Source organism: Carettochelys insculpta, chromosome 14, assembly GCF_033958435.1.
Source record: "Carettochelys insculpta isolate YL-2023 chromosome 14, ASM3395843v1, whole genome shotgun sequence".
NCBI lineage: Eukaryota > Metazoa > Chordata > Testudines > Carettochelyidae > Carettochelys > Carettochelys insculpta.
Window position 1 is genome coordinate 3,682,027 of NC_134150.1, and position 25,814 is coordinate 3,707,840.

The following is a 25,814-nucleotide window of genomic DNA, read 5'->3' on the forward strand; positions in this document are numbered from 1 at the left end:
TTTTACCGTGAAGATAATCTGTAATCCAGGAAAGTTATTTTCTTACTACCATGTCACTTCAAGAGTAGACACATCCTTGCTACTTTTCCATTGCTATGAACAAGGATAGTACAAAGTGTCACATAAGCAGTGAGCCTCTGCAAAACTGAAATAATCTTTGACTGTTCCTTAATTCAGAAAAACATGTAAATGCAGGGATTTACTTGCTTCTGATTCTTTGGGCAACTGCCACAAATTCTGAGATTATAAATCCTTTTTTCCTGCTCATGTTATTTTGATAATCAGAGCTTTAGCCATGACTGAAGTAGTCAATCCCCCTACAAAGGGAAATTGTCAGCATCTGCAGGCAAAAACCCAATGCACCTATTTTAAGCATGAAACTAGAAGTAGATGTTTGCATCATATCCAATTTTCTAGTACTTGAAATTTAGAGAAATTGCTGATCTCACCTGTAAGGCAGCTAGAATGTCAGGAAAGAAGAGTTATTACCTCGTAATAACTGCAGATCTTCAAGATGTGGGGGCCTCACGAATCTCACTGCGCACAGGTATATGCTCTGTGCATCTGAGACTAAAATAGTCAGTTGGTCCACACCTGTGCTCTATACCTCCAAGTCGAAGGTATAAAGGGTGTGGCAGACCGACTGCCTTCCCAGTTCCTATTTTATCCTGAAACGAGCGAGGATCTGAGCAGAGGAAAAGGCGGACAAGAAGTGAATACTGTAGGGACCACACAACTTGAAAGACTACAGTTAATAAAAAAAGCAGTAACCTTCCTTCTTTCGTGTACTGGGTAGGCACTGAGCGAACTCCCACCAGGGCTCAGAGGGTACAAGGAAATATTCCACACCACAGGTTGCAGGAATGTTGGGGAAAAAAAGGCAGTGCCATCAGCAGAAGCTTCAACTAGGGCATAATGCTCATAGGTGCAAATGGCAAATTTCTATGTGCCAACAGCACCAGGTTTTAATACCAAGGGAACATTCCGATAATGCCTTTTACAAATTTCACTGCTGTGGGATGATTAAACCAAGCAGTAGTCCACCAAAGGAAGAAAAGCTACTAAGTGTACATGCAGTCAACTGACAGATTAGTCTTTGAAGACAGGATGGGGAGGTACAATCGCCACACAAGATGTAAGTGACATGGTTGATACCAAATGGAAAAAAGTCATTCCATTTGGTGGCATAGCCCTTCCTTGTAGAGGGTTTCCCACAATCCTGAAAGAGACTATACTACTTGTCAATCTGCTCTCTAAAATTTTGCCGTCTGTACAATCACCACACCAGAGGGACAAGGGAAGGGTTGGGATTCATGCTTCCATTTTGAGGCAATAGATGTTGTGTGAGAAATAGGCCATCTGTAGGACAGTGGCAGAATTACAGCTGCCTTAGCCACCACCAGGATTACCATTGCCTTTCCAAGCCTGATCTTTTAGAGTCCAGCCACTGAATGAGGAAGGCATCACCTCCGAAACTGTGCCCTAGGCAGCTTGGGAAAAACAGGTAATCACTGTCTTTTTGGGTTGCACGGCTGCCCCATGGAAATCCCTAATGCTGCAAAAAACAACATACACCCTGGAAGAGCCAGTTCCAGAGCTTAACGGGACGGATGTCACATCCCTTTGTTTAAGTCAACAGTCATGTTGCCCCACCTAATGCGTGGGGCACATGGAAGGCAGGAATATCTTGCACACTTCATATATTTCTTGAAGCTTGAGGAAAAATAGATATGTAAATCGGTACTCTGGCAGAGTTCAGAGGCCCTGAGCTGTATGGTCATCCGGGAGGCATCCGTAACGAGTGTCTGCAGGCGATATGAGAACTAAGCGCTCAGATGCTCTGCAGCAAGACATCTGCGCAGTGACTCCCTGCTCAAGGTATGAACCGCCTGCGACCATGCTTGGTGGAACAATAAATGCAGCTTTGTGAAGGGCATCATATAGGTCATGAGGCCCTATCATGGACCAGTAGAACTTGAGTCTGGAGGCTGAGCCAAAGTTGTGCCTCTCCCAAGACAAGCAGCCAAAGCTTGCGCACACGTTCCCATGTTCTTACACATTCTGTAACTCGTGCAGGGATTAAAACAGATTTTTCTGGACTGTCTGAAGTCCAATAGATGGAAAGAAGTTGAGTAAGCAGGCAACTCCTTGTGCCTTCTCACTGTCCCGTGGGCAGCTAATCAACTATGACAGGGAAAACTCAGGCTGCCTTGTCAGCACAGAACAGTACCCTCATAAAAACCACTTAGGATTATCAAGGGTCTGTTAAGAGCACTTTCAGAGTGCCCAAATCCACTGTAAGGCACAGGAAGCTTCTGTGCATGACAGGGATGGGCAATCTTTGGCCACAGTCTGGCCCTCCACAGCACCTGGCTAGCAGTGGAGTGGCTGATTTGGAGCCCTGAACCTCACAGGCCGGATCAAATAACCCGGGGCCAGGCCCATTCCTGCACCTTCTCTTCCATACAGACCCCATAGCCCTGGACTCCATGCAGTCAGGAACCACCGTGAGGCTTTTAATTCTCACTTGTGTGGTCCTTGACCGATTCGTCTATAAGTCAATGGCCCCCAACCCAAAGAAGTTTTCCCAATCCTGGCATATGGGTGTGAAGATCTACATACAAGTAAGCATCCTCCAATCAAGAGGCACATCAATGCATTTTTTTCAGTGACCAATGAAGACATTTAGCTACAGAGATCCAGAACAGGTGTTCAGCCCCACTTCTTAAGGAACAGAAATATTTAAAATAAAAGCTCTCACTCCTTGTTGGGGTCCAGTTATGGACTCTACTGGCCCCTAAGTGGATTAGCACGCCCACCTCTTGTGGAAGAATGCTCAAGAGAGAGTCTTTGAGAAGGATCGGGAGGGGCAGTTTGGAGAAGGAGCAGCAAGGAATCACGTAGCCTGTTGAGCTAATACCTAACAATAATTGGCCCAACGAGATGTGCCACCACATTGGGAAAAACTGAACAGGCAGCCCCCTGGGTTGGCGGTAGTAACTGATTATGCAGGGACTGGCTGACAGCCCTCAAGGATCCTTGAATATGGATATACATCTATATCATAGAACGAGACAGGACCTCAAGATATCAGAGTCCAGGCGCCTGCACTCACAGCAGGACCTATCACCATCTCCGATAGATTTAAAAAGCCAAAGCTATTTGCCCCAGCTCCACAAATGGCCCCCTCAAGGATTGAGCTCACAACCCTGGGTTTAGCACGCCAATGCTCAAGCCACTGACCTATCCCCTCCCCACACCATTGAAATGCCTCCTGGAAAGCAGGTGAGACTGAAGAGGGGAAAGCAGTAGCTGTGGTTTACCTGTTGTGCTGTGTCCTCCAGCATTTCCTAGGAGGCTCACAGGCTATAGAGCCAGGAGGTACTACTAAGACGACAACCAGAAGTATGTCTTATGGAGTGTCTGGGTATACAGTAGATTCCCAACTTATATGGAAGTTGCATTCCTGTGCGACCCCACAGAAGTCAAATTTCACGTTACTCAGGGGAGCCAGGAAACTGACCACCACAGCACCACTGAACAGTTTCCTGTCCTGTATGAGTAGTGCAGAGCTGGGAGCCAGGAAACTGACTAGTGCTGCTGGAGTGACCAGGAGCAGTAAGCCAAGTCCACTGCATTGCCCCGGGGGGGTGGGAGGGGGAAGAATAGCTAGTTCCCCTTTGTCCAGGAACTGGGGCCCACATTTCTGTAATAGCTTATCAGCAAGCTAATTCTGACAGTTTATTTTAATTTTGTAATACTTGGACATTAATGCCTAGTTGTGTACTACACAGAAGTCACCTGTCTGATGCAAAAGTTCTTTTGTTAAAGAGATCTAGTCTCCCTTGCACCTTTGTCCAAAGAGGTGGTCTTAGTGGCAGGGCACCTATTTATCTCCCAGTGCCTATAGCTTGGGTAGGGTAGGAAACCAAACATTCCACCCACTTGAAACAAACAAAAACGGATTTGAGGTACAGGGAGCTGGGGTACGTCAACGTATCTTAGTGGGCTCCAATCAGGGCTCATTTATAAGGAGTGCCAATGAGCAGGCACCAGTCTGGAGAGTATTCAGTTTTGGAGTAAGCTCTCGAACCTCTTCTAGGGGATTCTGGAGAGTTTCTGCAATCTTCCTCAGCAGGTCCCCACTACTGCCTTTTCTGGAAAGGAATGAAGTGCTACCAGTAGGTTTAGCTGGACTGGTTGTTCCAGCTCAAAGCCATCTGGAAAGACCGAAGGCTCTTCCCTGGGCACTGCTGTCAAAAATCACTCCCAGTGCCCTTGCAGTCAGGGATCCCATGTACAGACCCCATGAGCCCAGTGGGTGGAATCATAAGGATACAGAGTCAATTCCCATGGAGCCTCCTATTGATCCCTAGCCCAACAGTACAGGCGACAAGGAGGTACAGGCATCTAGGAGCTTCTGGGCTGATGTTTGGTCTCTGAACCCACAGCATAACCAATGGCACCCCTTTCTGCTTCTCTGAGGAACAGGCATTATCCTTCGATACCATGTGTACCTTGTGACCACCCAAACGGTCACAGTAACCACTGACTACAGCATGGCTGATGCTTGGGTCTGGCCAAAGGTGTGCCAATAATTTAGGGATGCTCTGCGATACTATCTAGTCCAAAAATGTCAGCAATTCTGGATCAACCTAAAATCACCCAGTCCTTGAGAAGACCATACTACAGCCTAATAGAAGGCAAACTGGCCTGAGTCTTGGGTACCGGGGGATACAATGGTATGAGCTTGGTGCTGCAATCTTCTTGTGGCATGGTACTGTCTCCTTGTTCATGTGAGGTGCAGGGGTACGTTCTGTCCATTGTTTCCTGTATGTTGTGTGCTTGGGCAGCCACTCAAGAGATTCATGCGCCACCCCACTGACAACCAGAGTGCCCACAGCTAGTCTTTTAGACCAACGGCAGGAAACTGTGGCAGGTGGAACATAAAAATTGAATGGACGACCTGCCAGAGGACCGCAACAGACAGAGCTGACAGAAGGCTAGGATGCAAGCTGGCTTTAGAGACAGGGCTCGCACCCAGGAAAAGTTAAAGCCAAGGCATTAAGGAGTTTAAAGGCTTTCCTGGTTTAATTTTCATGCCCCCAAAAAGGATTGCATGGAAACTTCTTCTTGGCCTGGTAACAGGGTTTCTGCACATTCCGCTGAAATTAAGAAATAGGTCAAGTAATTTACAAGATCAGGCAACTTGAACCAACATTTGAGCTACATTCAGACTACAGTTTGGTGCCAGTGTGACTGAGTTTTTGTAGGATAACTTCATTGTTCATTTCAAGAGAACCAAATGAAAATCCATTGGTGTACTACAGGAAAGAAGTGGCTAGATGCACACCAGCTGTACCAACAGTGCACTAGCTATAAATGTTCTATCGAGTTCTGGTAGCATCATCAAGGCGGTGCTAGGAGGAGAGCCTCATTAACTGTTTCAAACTTCGAGTTTGCAGAACTTTGTGATGCTGCAGAGTAGGGAGGTGGTGATCTCCGGCTAGGCCGTCTGCAGGTGGGATGGTGCGCTCCAGAGGTCAATTGTGATGGAAGGTTGGATGTCATTCTTACTAAGCCTTTCAAATCCCTCACATGGAGCTTTGACATCCTGCCCTCAAGCCCGCTACCATGCAACAGAGCCATTCTATTACAGTATGATCCCTTCAGACAGAAAGGTGGGGGGGGTGGAGATTAACCCTCAACCAAGGTGTCAACAGGTTTCTTCTGAAGCCCCAGTTTTACCCCTCCTGACAGCTGTACCTTGAATTTGCATGATGCTTCAACCCTCAAGAGCTATCCAAAATGGTTCATATAGTTGAGTTTTGGGGAGGAGTATGGTAAGTTTTCTAGTTAGTGACTTACTGTGTGATTTTTAAGGCCTGGCAGTTAATAGTTTAAAACAAGACTAGTTTACATTAAATTTAGCCAACGGAAAATAAAAGCCCCATGGAAAATTTAAACATGTTAGAGACCTGACAACAGCTTAAAGAAAAGCCAATACATCAAGCAGGTTAAAATGTACAGAATCATCTCTAAAGTTTATATTTGAAAACGGAATATGTATGGAATGGACTGTCTGAAACATGTATATCAAGACAACTTATATACTTGGCCAAAAATATAGTATTCAGCAACCAGGACTCTTCCCCTACTGCTTTGGGTTTTCTTTTAAAAGCTAAATGCACCCCAAGCCCAAGAAAGCTGAAATCAATCAGGAAGTTCTGGTTCTATGAAGGATGATACAAAGACACCAGAAGATGCAGCTCAGTGGTCTGTAAAGCCTGAGGGATAACTCCCCCTCTACTATCTTAAGAGCAACTTAGTTCTGCTTCAGTTAGCCATGATGTCCCCCAGTCACGCAATTTGTTGCTCTCCAGGATCCCCTCTCCCTGACGTTCATGAATTCAGGTAACATTCAAGAGAAAACACTTCATGGTGATGCAATGAGAAAGCCAGAGCTAACGAGTGGAGCTCAACCAAGTTGCACCATCTTACCCGCAGTGCAGTAGCAAAACTGTTCTTCAAGTTGGTAGCAATGCTCATCATCAGAGGTTCCCGGCAGGTAATCATGGCCATACCAGCAGTCAGGTTCCGCATCATGTGGTGTGCTGCTACACGCATACGTGACTCCTCTGAGTCCAGTGCGAAGTCTTTCCTGACTATCTGTTCACAGGTGGTCATGGCAATTTTAATAGACCGATCTACTACCGGATGGACAAGCTCTTGCACCGCACGTTCTATAGCTTGACGTACACACTGCTTTAGCTGTGGGTGGGCCTGGAACAGCGGAATCTACAGGGGAAAATGAAACCAACTTAGTAATTAGGCAACGAGAGAACCAAACCAAGGTCAAAGTGCACAAGGACACCAGCAAAACTAGTGTTTCAAGACCTCTGCCTGCACAAAAATATCCCACACTTCAAAACATTTATAGCCAGCAATGATGAGTGACCTGAGCATGCTGACCACAGAAATTCCATCACTGTCAAGATTTAAGTTTCATCAGTCCTGTTATTTCTTATGTCAAAAACTTTATTCAAATATAGGGATGTAACTCAGGAGAGAAATCTGAATATGAAGTGTGACTTCCTAATTAACGCTCAAATGAATTAACTTGCCAATAGATCTAGGTAACTCGTGAGCTGGCCAAAACACATGGAAAAGCTGCTTAGACTTATCTACATCAAGATTCTGAACAGGATCATCACAGAATGACTAATCTCCAGAGCACACTTGCAACAGCCAGTTTATCTCCTAGATCTTTTATAGAGGGTGAAATCAGTTTGCTTGTTTAAAAAGACTATCAGTGTTAACCAGCAATCACTGCTTCTTAGCTCACATGTCACTATTCCCCTCAATTCCAGAAGCAGAGCGTTTTTTGATGGAAGTCCCACAGTCCATCTTCTCCTATGGGCTACAGATGAAAGCTACAATGAACTCTAGTACTTACAGTTGGATTTAGCGTAATGTGTGGAGCCAGCCCTCCCAGAGAGTAGACGTTGATGTCATGATAACTGTACTGAGGTTGTGGAGGAACGGATGCTGTACAAGTGGTGTTGGTAGCTGGGGTTGTAGAAGCAGCTGTGGAACACAAGTTGTAAAAGAAATCTTTAGAGTTGCTTCCTTATTAAAAACTAATTCACTGAGAAACTGAAGCTTTGTGCTTACCCCCTCCATTTGGGGAGTAAATAATCTGAATTAAGCTTTGACATTTAAATTGCAAAGCTTTTGCTTTTTCCCCAAAAATTGTTTGGTAAAGTTGTACTTTTTCCTCTTAGGGTGATCAGCAGATTACACCCCTCCCACTTAGCTTGGACAAAGACAGCATCATGAACAATTACAGCAATCCTTGGCTGCCTTTCTACAAGTCCATCTTGTCATCCTAGCCCAGCAAGTATTTCCACTCGCATCTTTAGACTATGCTACTTTGCTTTTCCAAACGCTTAAGCTTCTCACTTCATTAACCTCGCTGTCTGTGGTGTTCAAGTGCTGAGAATTTGTACCTATGTGCTTTTCTTTCAAACCCCTCCACATCAGATTCCTGTCAGCTAAGCAGTCCAGTGTAGCTTGCACTAATTATATTACTCTGACAAAGAATTTTAAAACAATCCTATACATCAATTAGTGATTTTCACCACCTTGCTTTTTCACCCCTCAAGAGAGACGATGTACACTGAGCATGTGGGTAATTTTTGGTACATCCTTTGCTGGGAAATGCACCTTGACATGTCAATGACCCAGGCACTCTACAAAAGGGAGTTTTACCTCCTGGTAAGATTATCCAAGTTAGACAGGTCAAAGTATAAGGACCAGATGAAAAGCGGTCCACCAGTCCTCCAGATTCGGGGCGGGGGGCGGGGCGGGACGGACTGTTTAAAGGAGTGACACTCAGTCCACAACAACATGAACGTAACTCTGAGGCACAGCCCCTGGCTCTACAACGTTCCCTCTGAGGGCACAGCAAAATGCTGATTTGGTGCACTCCTGGAAAAAGGGAATCCCCACTCTTCCCCTGCCTTCTGTGACTGCTATAAAGCAAAAATCACACTTAGGATTTCACGGGCCTGCTGACAGGGCAAGGACAGTCAATAAATAGGCCCACTCAGACACGTTCTGCTTGGACCTGCATTGATGGCACCCAGATGAACTATGACCAGCTGCACTGCTGGCATGTTTCCTATTTTTCCCCCTTCACCCAGTGAGCAATAAATTGTGCGCCCCGGTATGTGTACAGATGTGCATCATCAGTAGAAACACAAACCTCGCTGTACCTTTTTTAAATAAAAAGTTACCGTAAGAATAATTACTCCAGCCTGGACAGGTGAGGCATCTCAGAACTCACTACTCAAAGAATTACATTTGAAATTTGAGAGGCACCCATGCATGTGAGCACAAGAGGAGGAGGACAGAGACCAAGCTGGCTACTGAGGAAATCAAGCAAGGCAGGCAGGCAGTGAGTTCTGACTCAAGTCCTCAAGTGGCTGTCTATACACCCTTTTTCCTAATAGGAAATGGGGTACAGAGGCAGGAGGCCCAGAGAGCAGCATTCCCCCTCTCCCGCAGCACAGGTAAGTTGAGTATCCCTAGAGCTGCTGCTGCAGGACAGAGCTGAAGGGAAGGGCACCTGAATACATGCTGCTGACTGTACTCTGCCAGGCAGCATCTGAATCATTTCTGCACAACTGGAGTTGCTGAACCCTTTCAAATGGGCCAGGCCCCTGGGCAACTGTCCCCTTGGCAGGTCTAGCACTTAATCTGGCAACTCCAGGAGCAGGCCCCTTAAGACCAACACCGAATATGTGCTGTGATTTAGAAAAACTTCAGCAATTGGCACTGTTAGCGGTGTTACTGCTCCAGGGGCCTGGATGCAGCCTCTGAGGCGAAGGCATTTGTCCCCAAAAACATTCATCAGAACTTGTGGGGTGTGCCAGAGTGTTGGCACTCAGACTGCAGCTGGCACAGAAGACGCAATTAGCAGCAACAAATCATTACGAGGTATGGCATCTTTACAGTGAGCACTTCTCTCCCAGCTGTTGGTTGGGCCCACGAGTTAAGTAGATGTTAAAAAGAAAGACTGAACTCGTGTTGACAGCACACAAAAATAAGCTGGCTAAATTTAGTTTTCCTGGTACTGAAAATTTGAAATTTGTTTTTATTTTAATATTAAATAACTATTGTGCGTTTGGTAAGTTGGTCTGTAGGGCATATAGCAGTCACACGGCTCTTTTAGTCAAGGCTGGTTGCAAATGTAGCTCCTGAATTAAGGAACTGTGGGTAGCACTGGTTTAAACAAACAATGTATTGTTGTAAAAAAGTTGTGTCATAGAAACACAAGATAGTGTTCTGCCCAACAGGAGATACAAACAAGGAAGCTTTGTGCCTTAAAGTGAGATCTGATAAGGCACCAAAGGATTCAGGTTTTGGTGAATGACACACACCTAGAAGCTTTCTAATCAATTCCTCCTACGAACTGTGCCAAATACAAGGTTTATCACTAAAAGTTGCTGCTACATGGAAATTTACCTAGCCTCATTTTAATTCCACAAAGCAGCAGATTGCATTTTTCTGATACACCTAAATTTCACAATTTCTTACTGGTTGTTGTGATGGGCGGTAACTCCTCTGGCTGTTTCACATCCTTCTTTGGAGCAGACAACTGTTCATCCAAATTTTTCAATCGATCCTTGTCTTTCAGGAGGTTTCCAGGCTTCAGCTCATTGATGTCTAGTGCAAGGTTCTTGCAGAGCACCTCGATCTCGAATTTCAGATTTAGCTGCATGACAACAATTCCAACGTGATCCTTTCAGGCTACACTAGTAAGAGACCCCATCTCTATTTATTCCTCTTATCTTTAGACTCCAGATTCAGCCAAATAAAGCAATACATTAAAGATGGAGTTAAGAATTGACATTTGGAAGTCAGTCTTCCAATATTACACTTTGCAAAGTTAAATCACCCAAGACATAAGCACAGAACAACGTTAAAGCAACTTACTTTTAAGTCATGTTCTTGATGCAACTCAGCTAAAACATTCATGATTGCCATCGTCCAAGGGTTTGGAGGCCTAAAAACCTACAAGATCACCGGGGGAAGCATCAGACAAGACATTCCTTTCCAAGCAGTGAACTGAGTTTTAATTTAAAGGAGAGGTTAAAGCCACAATGCAAACTAACATCCATTTGTATAGCTGCAAAAGTGTGAGCATGTTTTCCAATAACGGTGTAAAGTACAGCAATATCCTACCTGAGTAGGATATTTTGAGGGCCTCAGTTTAGCATTAAAGGAAAGTTAAATAGGAAGCTAATTCCAAACTGGAATATTAGAAGGAACCAGTTCATTGTGGCTTCCAATTGGCCAATCAACAATGCCACTGCAGAAACAGAACTGGGGGGAGGCGAGGGGATAGAAAAGCTGAGACAGGAAGGAGAAGGCGACACAAAGCTAATGTGTTGCAGGCTTCATGTACACTACACAGCTTTTAGTGACAACTATGTCAACTTGGCTACATTGCTAAATATAGGGCAGTGTAGCCACTGTTTATTGGGGCGGAAGTCCTTTATTAGCAAAAGTGCCAATGGTGGTGTTCGCATTGGCAAGACTCCTGCCAACACCACACTGTTCACATAGACACTTGCTGCAGCAAAACTTGTCTTTCAGATGCCAGGCAGCACCTCTGAACTAAAAGGTTGCTGCTCAATTGCCAGTGTAGACACAGCCTGAAAAGAAAGTCAGACACTGGGACTTCCCTATTTGTACGTAAACAGAGGAACAAGGCAGAGCTGTTTAAGCACACGTTCCAGCCAATCCCTTCTTCCACAACGAACTGCAACATCTACAAGGTCTCCTGTCTCTTTGCTTCCAAGTCACAAGGCATCACTAAAATCTTTCTACACCTTGTTTTCATCCATTTCGGTTCCACACCCGACATGAGATTTAGTTTAGAATGGGTTGTTAAACTATCCACGTTTAGTTGACATTTGTTACATCGCTACTTAGGTTCTAGAGCCACTTTAATAGTTGCATCTCATTTTGTAGGTGTGAGAAGAAAAAAAAAAAACCCACAAACTTACCACACTCCTGACACTAGATTCTAAGACTTTGGCAACAAATGGCACTACATAAAGCAACTCCTGTTGCCCCTTAATGTAAGCCTCCAGAAGTAATGATTTCACATCCAAATCCTAAAACAAAAAAATATGTCAGTGAAACTTGCTGACTGGGGATGAAGGGGTGATAATGCAAACAAAAACACTTTATTGTAGTGTTACAGTTCCATTATAGCTTTGACATCTACTGAATCAGGACAGCCTTAGCAGCTCTATAACAGTCTACTTATTCTGAGAAGTAATTGCTATGTACTTAATATGTATATTTACGGTTAATCTCACAAAAAGATGTATTTAAAACCTTTGATACATAAGGATCACAGTTTTCACAGGTCAAACTATAGAATCAGATTTTCATAGTTCAGCGAGCTTGTACAAGTAGTAAAATCCATCAAAAAGATGACCAGAGTTGGGGGTGGGGTGGGAAGGGGAGGGGAGGACAGACTTAACGAGCTCACCGTGTGCAAGATTGGTTTATTTTTAGCCAATGTGATCATTCCCAGCCAGTGGCCGAGGTTCTTCAGAAGGGAACGATCAGAGAAGTTAGCTGCAGCTTTATCTGATGTCAGCAGCACCTAAGCGATGATTAAAAAGGAAAAATAAACTTAGAAAAATCTCTGAAGTAAAAAATTGTTTAGGATAAGTAATGCACATCTGCAAGGCGAAATGGCCCATTACCTCAATGATCCATTGAAAAGCATGTTAACTTATGCTTCACACTTTGCATTTACCTATAAACAACAAGTACATATTCCACATGTGAAGAAGTTCTTCATAGGCCCATGAAAGCTTCACTCACGCCCCTTGCGTCAAATCCTGGGACCAAACATGGCTATACACCACACTGCATCTCCCCCATATAGTAGCATGTGAACCACAAGCAGTGACATGAAAGTAGTTGGTTTCACAAATCATGAGTCACGTTCTGGTCTTCGCAGATCTTTTAAAACACAGTGTGTATTTGCCAAAAGTTCTGTTCCTTAGTTTATAGTAGCATCAACTAAAATGGTAAGTTAGCTGTGCTCAGAAAGTTACCAAGATATTATTTTGCACTACAGCGTAACCTAAAGTGGAGGGGAATTCCATCCATAGGTTTAAAAATAGTGCCAAGTGACATTTAGTGATAGATAATTCACTCATTTTCCACTTTCCCATTGCTGTTTCTACACAACCCAGTTTTAAACATCTTCTGCCTGCACTTCATCTTTCATTTCAACTTGATTCACTACTGGTCACCAAACAAAGTTAATACAAGGCAAACAAAAGGAAGCCTCTCCTTGCCCACCCAACCCCACCCCTCGGAATCATACAGGTCCACTGGTTGTTCCCCTTCATCACAGGGTGAGGGGAAATGGACCGTTTACGGCATTCCTTACTCAGGTTGGGGAATGCAGTGGTCAGACGAACCTAGACCTGCCCAGGGCAGGGGAGGTGCCTCCCTCCCATTGCTGTGCCTGCTGCAGCCCAACAGAGGCATGTCTCACCTGACCCCAAGCTGCTGCAAAGAGGGGGCTGGGTTAGCCTTCTCTTCCCTGGGGCAGCCTGCATACCAAATGCCTCATCCTCTGATCCACTGGAGTCTCCCACCTCCATGGGGTGGCACTGAAGCTTCCTTCTCCCCATCCCCCAATTTATACGGGGATGTTACAGACCCAAGCAATGCCAGGTAAATTTTCTAGTTATCTATACAGATTGTTTGCACATGGTAACTCTCTTCCCCTCTTGTCTTTCACATAACTTATGGAAGTAAAAATTTGGTGTGCATCCCTATAAATGTCTCTTTGCTTACTGGTAACTTACAAATAATGTACAGTCAATAGAATTACACGTCATGGTACAGCTCTAATGGAAACAGCCTAAAGAAAAAACCCTCCCCACCCTCAAGCACTCACAGCACTTTTCCTGCCCAAATTATGAAAAAACCTGTTAATTTAGAAAATCCAAGCTGCATTTGGATAGTGGTGCTGTGCCCACATTACTGAAAACTGCATGTGCCAGAAGTGATATGCTGTTCACCTTGATATTTCTGTAGGTTTCATTCAGAACCATCTTGTTAAACTCTGGATTCTTAAGAGTGTCAAGGAAGTTTGAATATAGGCTGTGAAAATTTGGCTCAATACTGACTCTCTTCATCACAAGATACTGTGAAACCCAAGGCATGAACTCTTCTTTCACAGTTTCCTTCAGCTCCTCAACCTGTCTCCATCACAAAACAAAATTGAAAATCAAATATTAAATACAGATAGTGGTAAAGTGATCAGAACAGTACTGATCATAAATGTTACCATATACACTCTGGTGTTTGGATGGATTTCAGAACTATGGTGGTCAAAGATTACCTTAGCCAACAAATCAACTTAAAAATCTGTCACAAGCACTTAAAATGCAGTGACCATCTTCTGTGACATGCTGAATGTTTACTGTATTACCAAATCATTAAAGTCAGTTGAGTTCAATATTACTTAACTGAACAGACACTGAAGGTGCCTGTTAATTGGCCAGAGTCCATGGTTGGCAGCACCTGAGCAGGTTTCTACTGTTAGTATGTACCTAAACTCCAACCTAAAGACCTGGGAAGAGACTAGCTTAATCTCTAATTATACAACCCTTAGTTCTTATTATCAAACAGGTATTAACTGTAGTTGCATTTTCTGCAATGTAAATATTTGTCTAGATTACAAAGCGCTGACCGCACAACAATATAACAAGCATAACATTTTTATAAAAACTGTATCTGTCAGAGTGTTCCTCTGGAACCACAGGGGCAGGGAACGTGACAATATACAGTTTTAGTTTAGACAAAAGCTAATGCTTTGAGGGGAGAATAATGCAATGCCACTGAATGAGAGCTGTTCACTATTCAAGATTATTGTAGCCCAAATATTTCTTTGAGATGAAACAATAACACTAACATGAGCATTACTATTTCTTCTTGTACTCTTATCTCTGGGTGAATTTTTGAAAATACCATTCAAAAGAGTCTTTTAGAAGGACGCACTTGAAATCCATCCATTTTAAGAAGTCAGTAATAGTTTCAATTACCAAACCTGTTCCTGAAGTTACCATGATTTAAAAAAAAAAAAAAAAGAAAAAACAAGGTCGCTACATGACACACATGTAGCACCTGAAACCATTCTGAAAAAGACCAAAGTAGTAAGCAATGAGATTTCAAAGTAGGCCTCCCTTAAAACAGAGAATGGAGATATTCAATATACTTCTGTAGGAATGTACATTTGTAATTCCCCCCAGGTGAAAGGCTATTAATTCAGATTTTTTTTTCAAATGAATTTAGTATTTTTTAAAAAAAGTGTAGTTGGAAGACTGACAAGGGTTTTTTTTTTTTTTTTTTTGGAAAGAATTTCTCTTCATCCTCACAACAGCCGGCATTAGAACAGATTACTTCCTGCTAGAAACAGAAAATGAAATGGAACAAGAAATTTCTGCCACACTTGCCTTCTGTGTCATATTTGATTGAGACAGATTATTGAATATGAAAGCAATTTTTTCCTGAACATTTTCTGGGGGCTCCACAATTCTCTCAGTTTGATCTGTTGCCACTAGTAAGGTATCGATGTTGGTCGTATTAATGGAAGGCTGCAGGAAGCAAGTGACATTTTAAAAATAAAGCAAAAGTTGAAGGACTCTGTTCAGTATAACACTCCAGTTAACATTATGAACATCTGAGAAAGGTGACCTAAAGAGTTGGGAAGTATTGTTCATGAAGCAGGGATATTCAACCCATTCCTCACTTGCTAGTCCTCCCTTAAAAATCTGCAACAAGAAACCCCAGTCCCCCATTTAATATTTTGAAGTCTAAAAACAAAATTTAGCTAAAGACTGCTTTGAAAAAAAGGCTGTCTGTAAAGAATAAAGTTAGTTACTACTAAACCAAGCTTTGAAAGCCTAAATGCTCTGGATTTATATTTGTATCTTAAAAACAGGACCACAACCTGATAACCAAAACTATAAAAGATTTCTCACAAGTGGTTAGCCTCTAGGTACTCAATGAAAACCAGCCAGCCATAACCGAATTCTCTTCCTCTCCCAATAAGAGCCCCATAAAAGGGGATGGGGTTGCTTACCGGCACATCCTTCTTGAAGCTGACTCCAGTTGGCCGAGTGATTGTAATGGTTTTTGCAACAGTGGTGGTGGTTGAGGTGGTTACTACAGTGCTGACTTGGCCAGCAAGAGATGCTTTTGCTGGAACCTGGGCCTGGGCCTGAGCCTGGGCAAGTGCAATACTTCCAGGGGTGGTGATTGAACCCTGCATCTTCACAGGAGGATCTCTGGATTGCTGTCCATATTCAATGTACTAGAGCATGGCAGACAAGACACATACTGAAAGTCACGGGTCGCAATCAAACCGCATCATAACACGAAGCCTCCAAACTATGAACAAGCAGTCCTGCAGCGCCCCTTAGAGACTCAAATTTATTAGTCCATGACCTTCCATGGGTGAGACCCACTTCTTCAGATGAAGTGCCCACACAGCTCATAACCTAATGCAGTTGCTATTCTAAGGCACTTTTGAACGGCTTGTTACTCGTTAAGCTACAGACTAAAAGTTGCCCCTCAGACACCAAATTGTAGTTCACCACACTGAACTTCACAAAAAATTGCCACTAGCAAATTTTATAATGAAAATTCCTGAGTGATTCTTGAACTAAAATTTAAATCAATATTCCCAAGTTAGAGAGGCTGCTGCTGAATGCCACAAGGCTGGTCTCCATGAATCCAAACAACCACCCTGCATCCTCCCACATACTAGCCTGTGGAGTGAGAAAGATATAAAAGGGAATATGTTATCAAAAGCCCTATTATGTAGAGTGGATAAAAAAGTCCACACTTTTATACCATTGCTGAAGCATTTGGTGAACCGTGAAGGAAGGAAGGAAAGCTTCTATTCAAAATAGCCTCATGTTTCAGCGCTTACAGAAACAACTCTGTAATTGTCAACATATAGTGGTGCATTTGCCTAGATATTTACAATCCAAAGTTACACAGATGCATTGCGTAAAATCAACTAGCCAAGACAGCTATGATTTTGCTTCATTTGCAGATTTAAGCATTGTCTACTTGGTGGCATGGCAAACCTTCCTTTACTGAGTTGCAACTAGACACTTGAGTGTATCCTTAGGATAAGCTTCCGGACACACCCCTGCACCACCCCAACAGAAGCACCATTGAGACCAACACTGCTTTTACTGTTTGGGCTACACTGCATTCCCATTACTTTGATCAGTTCTTCAGGAACCTAATTCTTCTGCCCCTCCTTGGAATTACTTTTAGCAGGTCTGAGCACATAATTCGATCATTAATCACAGCAGAGTCATTTATTCAAAAGGGAAGGCTAAAATTTTGGCTGTGACAGAATGTATACCCAAGGAAGATTCATAGCACGGATTAGACCTTAGACATTAATATAGGACAGCACTTTTTAAAGCCTTTCCAAGTGGCAATATCCTGTGGATGGCCATATGGCTACACAGATTAGGCACTTATTTTCAACACAAGCAATCCAAATAAACTTACAGAAAAATGGAAGGCACCAGCTTTTATCCCTTACTACCATTCCCCCAAAACCAAGGGCAACACACACATTCAGGTCTATGGTTTGCTCACACAAGCCATTTAAAATTGGGTTTGTTTTTTTTTTTTTTAAATGGGCTTGCACAGTCATACAAAATTTATGAAAGTTTAGACTTTTTAATGCAAATAGAAATCAGCTCAGTAGATTGTTTCTTAAATTAATGAATTTGTTTGCTATCATTTTTAAATACTCACCTCCTGTAGGTGATGAGGGAACTGTATAAAGTGACTAATAGAAGCCAAGTGCTGACAATACTGGGGATAGTCCTTCAATCTGTCAACAGTAAAACTATCCATTAGTCAGAGAGAAAGGTGAGCCCTGATAAAGAACATACCACAGAGCAATACAAGCTGGTTACTGGCTATGTTGCTCCCTAACACATTAAAACTTGCTTCTGAACTTTGCAGCTGTGCTATACAAGTCATTTTTTTTGTAAGAGGAGGTGTTGCAAACTAAAGTGGTTACCCTTGAACTGCACTGCTAGTAAGTCAAAATGACCCATCTATTCCATGTAATTAACAGCTTAACAAGCTAATTGGCAGCTGGATTTTGCATACGCAGTAACAGCACTATGATTATACTTTAGTTCAATGTTTACAGTTGCCCCCATGCTTGACAATGAAACCTCTCGCTGTATATGCAGTTTTATTTGGAGTGTATTTGCAAATGCTAGATAGTCATTAATCAGTACCCAGTTTTAAACTCCCATTTGTAATGGTGTGTGTATTTTACACAGAGAAATACAGGCTACTTTAGTATTGTATAGGTCAATCTTGACCATGCCATTTTGTTCACTAGGTGATGGTCTTGCTACAGACATTAACATTCTAACTATGTAAAACGGCTATTTGTATCTTAAATGTAGCCCGCAGTAAAGAATTAAAAGGTACAGGCAGAAGCACTTACTCAGGGGCATATTTAAAGATGCTAAAATTGTCACATTTGAAGTAATGTAACAACATAAAGAAGAGGACTTCTCACATGTCCAGGGATACTTAAAGTTGTCCAGAAAATCCAGCTCTGTTAAGACTGTTTGCAAACAGCCTACACTCCTTTCTGCAATATATCTGGGAAAATCTAAGGCTGCGTCTACATGGTGCAGTGCTGCTTGCCAGGGTCATGCAAAATGAAGAAACTCAACAATGCATATGGCTGCTCATTTGCATCACTGTCCCAGCAGAGGCTTCTGTCATTACAATACAAGCCATGTAGACTGGGTCCTGTTGGACAAAACTCCCCTTGTCAGCAGCCCCTATAATAGCTAAGTGCTATTTTGAAATTCATTTTCATGTGTAGCAGTGTTACTTCAAAATAAGCTATTTCAGAACAGCTTATTTTGAAATAAGCCTGCTGTGCAGACATACCTTAAGTCAAGCCTTAACACTGAAAGAATTACAGTTCATAAAATATGCTCAGTTGAGTTTTAGAGATATTTGAATGCAGCTTCAAGCCCATGCTGACTGTACGTACTATATTTAACATTTAATTTTTTAACAAAACAGATTGAGGTGGGTTTGTATGTTAATCCAAATTCTAAACTACACAAGTTGTAAGATGTGTCAGTATGATGACCTATACCATTAATCCTGTATAGCCACTATTAAGTATATAACTACAGTAAGCATAAGTTTAATAAAAGATCTCTTTAAAAAAATTCAAAATTAACTTACCTATTTTTAAATCTATCTAGTGCAGCAATACCAAAATAGTACATTTTGGATGCAAAAGGCTTTCGTAAGGCTTCAAGAACATAGCGCAGGGCCAGACCCAATGCCATGTAAGTAACCAGTCCTTTCTCTATTATCCCACCAAAGAGGCACGCTGTTATATGCAGCTCTTTGTCAGGATACTGGGGGAAAAAACGGTATTCCTCAAACAAGTTCCTCAGCATACAGTTAAACACTTCTCGTTCCCGCTTAATGTTGGAGTCCTTAAACCTCTGTAGCATTTCTAACACCTGTAAAGAAATAGAAACTGTTACCAAAGAGACTTACTTCATCTCAGTCCTTTCACACAAGAGGGTTCAAGAGCACCAGTAACTACTCAAACACTGCACTGGAAAAGCCCAGTTCCCAGGCCAACTTTGCCAAAGGGGAGGGCGGAGAGCTATATGTGAAGCTCAGACTTAAAAATATCTTGTCAAAGGGTGGCTTGGCAAGAAGCTTTTTAGTGTAGCTATTATGCAGATTCCAAAACAGCACCTTTTTTGAAAAAGCTTTCAAGCAGTTACCTGATAGAACTGCTACATTTACAGATCAGGTGACCTCACCTCACCTGTACACATTCAAACTTGGTTAAGTTTATTACCATAGTAACAGCTGCAAAGTGTTAATTTTCAAAAGCACAATTACGGTCAGAAAAGGGGCCACATAAACTGCTTCCCTCTCACTCAAATCTGCTCGACATATCCGAGCTCACATTTGTGTTTGATTTTATTTTACAAAGACCTCACTTGCACAGCACAAACAAGAATGAAAGGTCGATTTCACCTGGCTCAGGACTAAATTCTGATTGCAGAATCATCAGGATAATACACAAGTCAAACCTCATTTGAATTTCCTTTTAAAATTGAGTTTGTAGGACTGGCAGTTATACAGATCTTTACTTGTAAAGTCGATTAAGTTGGACCAAAACAGAATCCGAAGATGTCCTTTTAAATCTTCAAGGAATCTTAAATTACGAAAATACCCCATGCTTCGCAAAACGAGCATTTTCAAGCACAAATAAGTTTTTGGGCAAATACTTAACATGCTAGTTGTTCACCAGAGCAATAATCCTAATTGCATCCCCATCCATGAAAATAAAATGAGATTACTGCTTATAACAGCCTCCCATATGCAGATAAACAGCTTTTATTTTAAAGGTAGTTCTTCAAACCTATGGCCAAAGCTTGCTTTACTCAGGCCACATGGCAGTTAAAATATTTTTCTTCACATTCTCCAACACTGTCAGATCTAAACTTCTGACATACTTACTTCTGAATTCAAAGCAAATCCCTGGTCTGACATTTTAGCAGGGAAAATGCTTTCACTCCAATCCCCTCCACCAACAGCTTCAATACACGTGAACTGGAAATTCAGTATCAAATTCTTATAGCCTTTGGTCTGTGAAACAATTGCTTGGAGAGGAATGCAAGGCATTCCAGAATGTTGTAGATTAAACCCACTACAATATTGTTAAGCTTTCCATTTTTCCCTTTATTAGATATTGAAGACCACTTTTCTATTTATAATGTCAGATTAGCAGTTGTCTTCAAACGAGACTTTGCTAATACTGCTACGTTCTACTCTTGTGTTGTTTCAGGATCAAATGTAGGAAACATTGTTAAACAGCGCTTTTCAATAATCTGTAAGTGTGCAGATATACTTCGGACACTGTTAACTTGAAATAGTCTATTTCAACAAGAAAAACTGAACTTCAAGACTATAACATGCCACTAATCACCATTAAATTTTTCTCTTGGAAAAAAAAGAAAGCAGATAAAGCACTTCCCTCCCTCTGTCATGCAAGAGACCCAACGGGGAAACTGACTAGTGACAGAAGAAAAAAGTAAATCGCAACAAAGTAGTCAGCTGTTTGACCTAAACCCAAAGGGTGCATTTTTCAGTTGTCATTTATAGAAATTTTAGGTGTTAACTACATGCCTTATTCTTTTCAGATAAAATACTTCAGTTGACATTGTCCCTTTAAGCTTTGGCACCAATGCTGAATACTTGTGCTTTGATTTCAGAAAACTAGGTCCATCCAATTTAACATTTCCAGCAGCCAGAACTTAAAACTGCGCTTATTACACAAGTGCAACTGAGTGTTGAACAAAAACTGCGTACATCAGACACAGGCTCTTGAAAAACATGTGCCCAATTTACTTCCTCAAACTGCAACCAAACAAAAAGCAATGTTGCTATTTGCTTCCATATTTGTCTATTAGAAAAGCCATTAAGAGAATTGTTTTCAATAAAAAATAAGTCTCTGGACTGGTGATATGAGCATTTACAGAAGGAAACTCACCTCATCCACAGACATGGTGGGGTGTGGTGGATGGTTATAAATGCGTTGAAAGTAGCTATTTGCCTCATCATCTATTTCTTTACTAAAGTGCTGATTTGCCTCTGGCCACACCTGAGATAAGTCAGCTGTTGGGAAAATGGATAGCAAACAGTAGTAGTGAGATGAGTCCTTAGCAAATGATTTTTTTTTTTTTTTTTTAAAAAGTCTTTTCATCTTCAGGTATTTAATTAAACATGGATACAGACTATCTTAAAAGGGCTGAAACAGAATGCTCCTAGGTGAGAGTGTAAGTGCCAGTAATTTTATCTAAAGCCACTGGCAGTTAATGGAGTGTGTTTCAAATTGATCCCTTAAGCGAATACTCCTAGAATAGATTTCACCCCTAAAAGGTGTTAAATTCAGACCTACACCAATATGCAAGTGAACACAAAGAAAGCATGCTACACGAAACAAACATGCAGACAGACAGTCTTTCACACAAGCACTTTCAGGTCAACCAGTGCACTTCAAGCCAAGTCACTGAATGTTTAGCCCAAATCAACTTCCAGTTGTACACTTGCTGAGAGCCTATTAGTTTAGCTTTCTGCATATCAGTTTTATGTACAAGCTGCCAGATAGTGGCCTTACTGACACAATGAGGCCTGAAAGGTTTACTATCTGGTTGCACATCTTTGACAGTAACCAAAGCGAACAGTATGAAATTTGACGCTATGCAGAGTGAAGACATTCAGCTGTGCCAGTTACTGCCAGAAAGACTCCTGGCTGGGCTGGGCAGACCTAATATTCCATTGTCAGAAACCAAACCGAGTAAACCTTTTCATATCCGGCTGCCACGGAACCACGAAGTAGCCGGATAGTCAAATATTCTGGATAATAGAGATGTATATCTACCAATGCATAACACTAAAGAAAAACAAGATTTGATATTAAGAAAAAAAATGTATGCAGAGTACTTTATTTACCAACAGTAGTATAGTACACTGTAAACATACTATATTTGCATTTACTCAATATACTGTAGTTATGGAAAACCTAACTGAAATGAACTTATGGTTAAAATGCCGGTTATTTAAGAGTTCTGGATTAGAGAATGCCGGATATGAAAGTTTACTATATCATGAATTAGTCCCCTCCCCTGCGTGACCTTTAGCATCTTAATTCAGCACTTCTTCCCTTTATCATATCTACTGGTTGGTAATATCCCACTCAAAGTAAATATGGCTCATTAGTTTCCTCTATGAATTTCTGTGCTATGGCTACCACACATACCTCTATACAACCCCTTATAAAAAGGGCACATATTCAATATTTAGCAGAACAACGAAGCAGAGCAACATTGTTCATGCAGATACAACACTTAGAGTTATTTACTTCATTACAAAACTGCTTCTTTCTAGTCTCTCAAGCCTACTTGGCAAATGTCTAGTTGTAAAGTAGCCTGTTTCATGCTGGAGAGCGAAAACTAAAACCACGTATCTGGGACTTGCCATCCACTGGCCCCATGCCCACACTCCAGGAGAAGCAGGATAAACAGATCACAGTCACACTTCAGTCACAGACAACACTACCACTTACAAGGTTTCATCTTACTCTGCTGGAATGTAGGCTGGTTCAATCCAGATGTACTCAGTTTCCTTTGCACGAATGGATCGTTGTTCACTGCAGGGAGGCCAAGAGCCCCAGTCCCTATACCACTTAGGCTACCCGTAGTAAGACCACCTACTGGGGCCAAACAAGGCATCAGTCATCTCATTTGTACTCCACTACTTGCGTATAGCCAGAAAAATGCTTATTATTCCCACCAACTTGACAAGGCGATCACAACTATCCCGTTATCCAGTTTCAAACTTAATTCTTTAGTTCTTCTAAAAAGCTACTGAAGTTTGTTAAAAGGCTCAGACTGCTCCAAATAAGTCTCATCCTTTTATTCAAATGCAACACTCCAGACAAATATGTGAAACATTCCAAGCAGGTCAGAATCGCATACCAATACTTATTTTTTCCAAATGGACTGTCCCCTTTGTTATAATACATCATATTGATTTGTTATGCTATACCAAGCGCTTTGGTATGGAAGTGGGAACAAAAGCTAAATGTGATTTTCATTAAATACTACCAAATATAAGTGTTCTGCTGTTCTTGCCCAATAACTCTGACCAGACCAATTATAGCAATACTTATTCTGTTACCTCAAAATGCAAACAAATAGTACCTGGAAGTTGTGAAGAAAGTCCTCCAATGCCACTGAAAGCTGTTTGATTTTGGGTGGAAAGAGGAGGAAATGCTTTTGCTGGTGACTGAGGTGTACTAAAAGCTGAACCCAAATTTGGAGGGAAGCCTTGCATGCTCTGGGTATGTGGAACAGCTGAACCACCTAAACTAAGAGATGCCATCCCAACAAGCGGGTCAATCTGAATAAAGAAATGCAAATTATAATCAGCCACATACATTTATCTGTTCTTTCTTTGCAATAGCTCACAGAGACTACTCCAATACTCCTCTTAAGAGCTATCTGACATGTAGCTATAACTTTAGCCTATAATAAAATACAGGTCACCCCAACAAGATTTAAATTTGTCTATAAAATGTGAGACATTTACCATATTAATAATATTTAACCCAAATCTGGTACAACCCTACAGATGTAAAATCCAAGCTTAAGGCATTCCAGAGAGCTAAGACCTTAGTATTAGAAGTTAAACACTTAATACAAGAACAAGAATTGGTTAAAAGCAGTATTTTTACATCTACCATTACAGCAACTTATGAATTTCATTTGCAGATCACATTAAAAGTTACTGGCTGCAGAGAAATTTCGTGATCAAAGCTATTTATAGATATCACTGTATAAAGACGAGAGAGAGTTCTAAAGCTGCACCATCTATCCAGAAGATGGCCAGGCTACAGACTAATAATCTAAAATATTCTGCTGCTCTAATTGCTCTCAGTAGCCATTTGTAGTGTGTTCACAGGATATTATTTAATAGTTATCTAAGCAGCACTTTTCCCCACTACTGAGAGCTGAGAAACAGCTTTACTTCTTTAGCTTGCAAAATATCAATGCTTATGACATCTATAGACATACTGAAGTGCCAATAATTTACAGAAAAGTTCATTTCTAAAAATGTCAATGTGCCATTGAATGTAATTGCTAGAAGCAAAGTCTGTCTGGAATGTGTTGCCTCCATAGGAGGAAGGGGTGGTGAGCAGCAGGGAGTAACTTAAATGTACCTTGTTTTTAAAAGAGCAGTTCAGTTGAGAGCTGAAGAGCCCCAGTTATAACAAGTCCTTATGCTCTAGCACTGTTGCTTGGCCCGAGAAGCTACAAACAAGACACATCAGGTTCAAAGGCAGTGCTTAATCCTAAAAAGTCTATGTTAAATCTTTATCACTTTAACGAAACCTTCGCTATAGTTTTTAATCACGCCAAATTTGTATTTCACTTTTTACTGCTCCCACTGTACTAAAATTCAGTTACTTGTTACAAAACATTCCAGAAGCAAAAAGATAGCTCTGAACTAAACCCATTACATGCTATTTTGTAGCTAATACACAATCAAGTTATGTAGACAGGTGTGTATAAGTAGATTAAGGGAGCCAACTTACATTTAATTCTATTACCATAGCTCAGTTTATGCAAACACTATTGCCAATTATCACCTGTCCTGAAACTGCAGCTTGTCATTTAAAATACCTGTACAGGAGAGATGGCATCCAAACTGCTAGCACTCGGCGGACGTCCCTTTGGCATGACTCCAGGTGGTGGCTGTCTAGCCTTGTTCATGACATTACTGCAATTGGCTACCATAGTGAGAATGGTCTCCGACAGTTCCTGAGAAACACTCCTGAGTAGAGAAGAGTTAAGTGATAAAGCCAGATAGCATTCTTGAGGCTGGTCAATTCAACCTGTTTAGTTTCTCTTTAGCAAGAGGAACTTGCATCTTCTTAACTGGGGGCATGTACACAGGCATATTATCTTAAGTTTATAACTTTTCATTAAAGATGCAATCATTCAACCATCCGTCCTGGCCTTAAAGTGTGGGATGCTTGAGAGAGACATGCTAAAACACAGCTGTCACTGCTCTGGGATTGCAGCTTCTGGAAGTCTTGAGTGCTTCACAAGTCACTAGACCTTTTTGTGAGCCTAATAAAAGGATCGTAGGGTAGGCAAATTATTGTAAAGCAATTGCAAAATCTTATCTACTTCTGCAATGTCACACTTATTGGAATATCTTGAAATGCATGGTTTTCAGGCCCACATTTGACCATGAACTAAAACATAAGGAATAAATCAGTCACCAACATTGGCTCTCAGAGAGCAATGAAATGCTGCCTCCTCCTCAAGTCTTCTCATACCTGCTAGTTCATAAACGTTTGCAAAACTATATTAGTAATGAAACTTAGCTACATTTTATTTGATTTCCAAATTCAATACCTAGGAAGAGGAGTGTGGCTAGCCTGGCAAACGTGTTTCCTTGTTTTCTCATGTCAATACTCATGTGTTAGATACAGTTATATGATATAACCTTGATAGTCAATTCTATTGCTATAAACCCAAGACTACAGACTAATTTGTGACCGTTCCATTATCTGACACTTTTGC

General features: G+C 41.6%; 1 protein-coding gene and 2 non-coding genes across 12 annotated transcripts in view; all 3 read right to left on the reverse strand.

Moving 5' to 3' along the window:
- The window catches only part of CNOT1 (CCR4-NOT transcription complex subunit 1), an 88,166-nt gene that overhangs the window by 19,810 nt on the left and 42,542 nt on the right, over positions 1-25,814 (reverse strand). For 3 of the 10 annotated variants that reach the window (XM_075008674.1, XM_075008670.1, XM_075008665.1), the window contains 15 exons: positions 24,906-25,056; positions 23,424-23,622; positions 22,787-22,933; positions 21,212-21,336; positions 18,874-19,160; positions 17,398-17,476; positions 15,695-15,925; positions 15,066-15,206; positions 13,629-13,808; positions 12,071-12,187; positions 11,577-11,687; positions 10,501-10,578; positions 10,102-10,279; positions 7,457-7,587; positions 6,502-6,798 (listed from right to left, as the gene is read on the reverse strand). In XM_075008674.1, coding sequence (XP_074864775.1) covers positions 6,502-6,798; positions 7,457-7,587; positions 10,102-10,279; positions 10,501-10,578; positions 11,577-11,687; positions 12,071-12,187; positions 13,629-13,808; positions 15,066-15,206; positions 15,695-15,925; positions 17,398-17,476; positions 18,874-19,160; positions 21,212-21,336; positions 22,787-22,933; positions 23,424-23,622; positions 24,906-25,056 — 2,452 coding nt within the window. The remainder of the gene's footprint in view (positions 1-6,501; positions 6,799-7,456; positions 7,588-10,101; positions 10,280-10,500; positions 10,579-11,576; positions 11,688-12,070; positions 12,188-13,628; positions 13,809-15,065; positions 15,207-15,694; positions 15,926-17,397; positions 17,477-18,873; positions 19,161-21,211; positions 21,337-22,786; positions 22,934-23,423; positions 23,623-24,905; positions 25,057-25,814) is intronic. The other 7 variants (XM_075008675.1, XM_075008669.1, XM_075008671.1 and 4 more) reach the window with 4 other exon arrangements.
- On the reverse strand, positions 12,584-12,720 carry LOC142020948 (small nucleolar RNA SNORA46). The gene has a single exon (XR_012647572.1). It is a non-coding gene; the product is annotated as a small nucleolar RNA SNORA46 (small nucleolar RNA).
- Positions 24,435-24,570, reverse strand: LOC142020941 (small nucleolar RNA SNORA50). The gene has a single exon (XR_012647566.1). It is a non-coding gene; the product is annotated as a small nucleolar RNA SNORA50 (small nucleolar RNA).